Source organism: Plectropomus leopardus, unplaced genomic scaffold, assembly GCF_008729295.1.
Source record: "Plectropomus leopardus isolate mb unplaced genomic scaffold, YSFRI_Pleo_2.0 unplaced_scaffold3111, whole genome shotgun sequence".
Lineage (NCBI taxonomy): Eukaryota > Metazoa > Chordata > Actinopteri > Perciformes > Serranidae > Plectropomus > Plectropomus leopardus.
The window spans coordinates 1-2,781 of record NW_024633940.1 but is presented as its reverse complement, the minus strand read 5'-3'; the positions used below and the strand labels follow the sequence as shown (position 1 = coordinate 2,781).

Sequence of the window (2,781 nt, the reverse complement as noted above, 5' to 3'; positions counted from 1 at the left end):
TCTCACCGCCTGAGTCCTCTTGACGGAGGCGATGCAGATCAGGCAGGTGAGAGCTCCGGACTGAAACAGGTCGCTGACATACTGACCGGTCCTGAGCAGACCGGAGGCGTCGCCACCTGCAGAGAGGAAGACGAGTGACGAAGACGAGATCTTGAGCTGGAAAACCTTTGTGTGTATGTGTGTATGAACTTTTTCTTTAGAAAATGTAGGTGGTTTTTTTTCCTTATAATTTTTTGGTGATTTTTAAAGAAAAAAAAGTGGATTTTTATTTTCCTTAAAAAAGTTGAATTTTGAAGGAAGAAAATTAGCAATTTTTATTTTCCTTAAAAAGTTTTTGTGATTTTTAAAAGAAAAAAAATGGAAACTTTTATTTTCCTCTGAACTTTTTGTTGACTTATTTAAAGAAAAAATGTAGCAGTTTTTATTTTCCTTAAAAATATTTTTAAGAAAAACATTTTTTTTAAAGAAAAAAAGTTGGTGTTTTTTTTCTTTGGGACAACTTTAAATGACTGTATTTTGTTTTTATTTTACTGCCGATGCGTTTAACGGCATGTTCTCTTAAAAACAACAAAAAGGCAATTTCTTTAATTCTTTGAACTTTTTTGGTGATTTTTAAAGAAAATTTATGACATTTTTTTCTTTAAAAAAATCAGCCTGCAGGTCTGGAAGGAATATTTTCTTCAAAAATCACCAATAATGAAACATTCATCAGCCCGGCAGTGAAAACAAAAACGATCAGAAAGGAAGCACCTGTCTCACCTGTCTGGTCGGTGTAGGTGGTGAAGGTGGACGCCAGGATCTTCCCTCTCTTTCCGTCCTCGTGGTCGACCTCGACGTCCTCGTCTTCATCGTCATCATCAGAGGAGGAGCTGATGCGGCTCTCCGCCAATCGCTGAGCGGCAGCCTGGTTGGACTTCCTGATCTCCTCGAACTTTGATTGGACGGACACACCTATCAGACGCAGGTAGGGACGGGGGTCAGGACATTAGTCTGTCCTCTGTTTGTTTATAAATGACCACGCGTGTCCTCACCGCGTTGAGGTTCAGGTGCCGTCGCAGACTTCGTCCTCCCTCCTCGTCCGGCCCCCCACGCTCCTGCTGCAGCGGCCCCCGGCCTCTCTCTCTCCTTCTGCGGGGGTCGCGACCTTTCGCCCTGACCATTCTGGCTCCGGCCACGCCCCCTGCCCTGCTGTCGCCAGGCGGGCTCCATGGCAACCGCCTCCGAAACTCCTACAGGTGGGCAACCAGACAGGTGAGGTTAGCACGGACGTGTCTGTTCATTTTGTAGCATGAAGACGGTAAACTGACAGATTTTTGAGTGAAGTCTGCTGTGCAGACAGGAGACCAGGACGTGTTCCCACCTACGAGAAAACCTGCAGTCTGCTGTGCAGACAGGAGACCAGGACGTGTTCCCACCTACGAGAAAACCTGCAGTCTGCTGTGCAGACAGGAGACCAGGACGTGTTCCCACCTAAAGGAAAATCTGTCTTCATAGTAGAGCAGCAGTAAATGTGCAGATTTTTGACTGGAGTTTGGCGTGCAGACAAACCAAGGAGAAAATGTCTATGTCTATGTCTCTGCAGACAGAAGACGGCGACACGTTTCTACCTCAAAGACAGTCTGTAAGTTATCACTGCATACTAGCAGTAAATTTGACTGGTGTCTAGCGTTAAGACAGGGGACAGGCCATGTCTCCACCTGGGAGGAAATCATGGCATCAGTAAATGTGCAGATTTTAGAGTCTGGTGTGCAGACAGGAGACCAGGACATGTTTCCACCTCGGAGGATATCCGTTAATTATAGTAACAGTTACAGTAAATGAGCAGATTTTGGGCTGAAGTCTGGTGTGCAGACCAGACCAGGACCTGGTAGAGTCAGAGTAAGTTATCAGACCTGCTGTTTCCACCTGGACTCTGGTGTGCAGGTCGTGAGCAGGTTGCCAGCTGACTCCAGCCTGCTGTGTGTTCATACGTGAACTGTGTGCGTGTTCAGCCCCGCACACACTAACAGTTTTAACCCTTTCACAGCCTGCTGTCCGGCTGCTGGTCAGCTTCAAATGTCTGTGTAGCTGCTACATGACACAACACATCAGCACACGGACACACGGCGACACAGAGACTCGCTGTGTGACCGATAATGTGTCGCAGAGTCGTAACTTTGTTCCGTTTAGTCAGAAAACCGACCGAGCTCGTTACTGTTACCGGTCAGGTTCAGTTTAAACTGCTTTAGCCGGCTAGCTCCTGAAAGCTAACTGTCGGTGTCATTATCAGTAAAAACAAACGTCACATCCGGTCAACAACACTTACTAAAGTGTAAACAAGCTCCAAAGCTTTCGTTCGTAAAAGTTTTGTGTTAAATTTGACACAAACAAAGTAATTTTGGGAGCTTTCTGAACACAAACCTCGGCTCTGAGGCAGCAGCAGCACTGGAGTCCAAACACCTGGTTGTCATGCGCCGCGCCGCGCGGTGCATCCCGGTACTTGTAGTATCGCAAGCTCAAGAGCCCATTGGGTGCCTGTTGGGTTTTGACAGTAGAGAACTACAAATCCCACCGTGCACACGACACGCGTAGGCAGTGCGACGTGTCAACGACAACAGCTGTACGTTTCATTCATTTTCTGCAGATTCTGCAACTCAAATAAACACAAAAATAATATCATTAAAATAATTATAAATATCTCTATTTCTCTTTAAAAAGCAGTCAAATTAAAATTGAAAAATTGTAGTATTCAATAAATCGAAGTAATGTTTAAAATGTTGAAAGGAAAAAAGTTTTTTTTAA

At 45.1% G+C, this 2,781-nt stretch overlaps 1 protein-coding gene across 1 annotated transcript; it reads right to left on the bottom strand.

The window, feature by feature from the left end:
- Positions 1-6: 6 nt before the first annotated feature.
- On the bottom strand, positions 7-2,442 carry LOC121938701 (NF-X1-type zinc finger protein NFXL1-like; the record flags this gene model as incomplete). Its single annotated transcript, XM_042481873.1, has 4 exons — positions 2,401-2,442; positions 1,032-1,229; positions 760-951; positions 7-116 (listed from the first exon to the last, which is right to left on the bottom strand). Coding segments are annotated over exons 2-4 (480 nt in total), but the record flags the coding sequence as incomplete, so codon positions are not given.
- Positions 2,443-2,781: the final 339 nt, after the last annotated feature.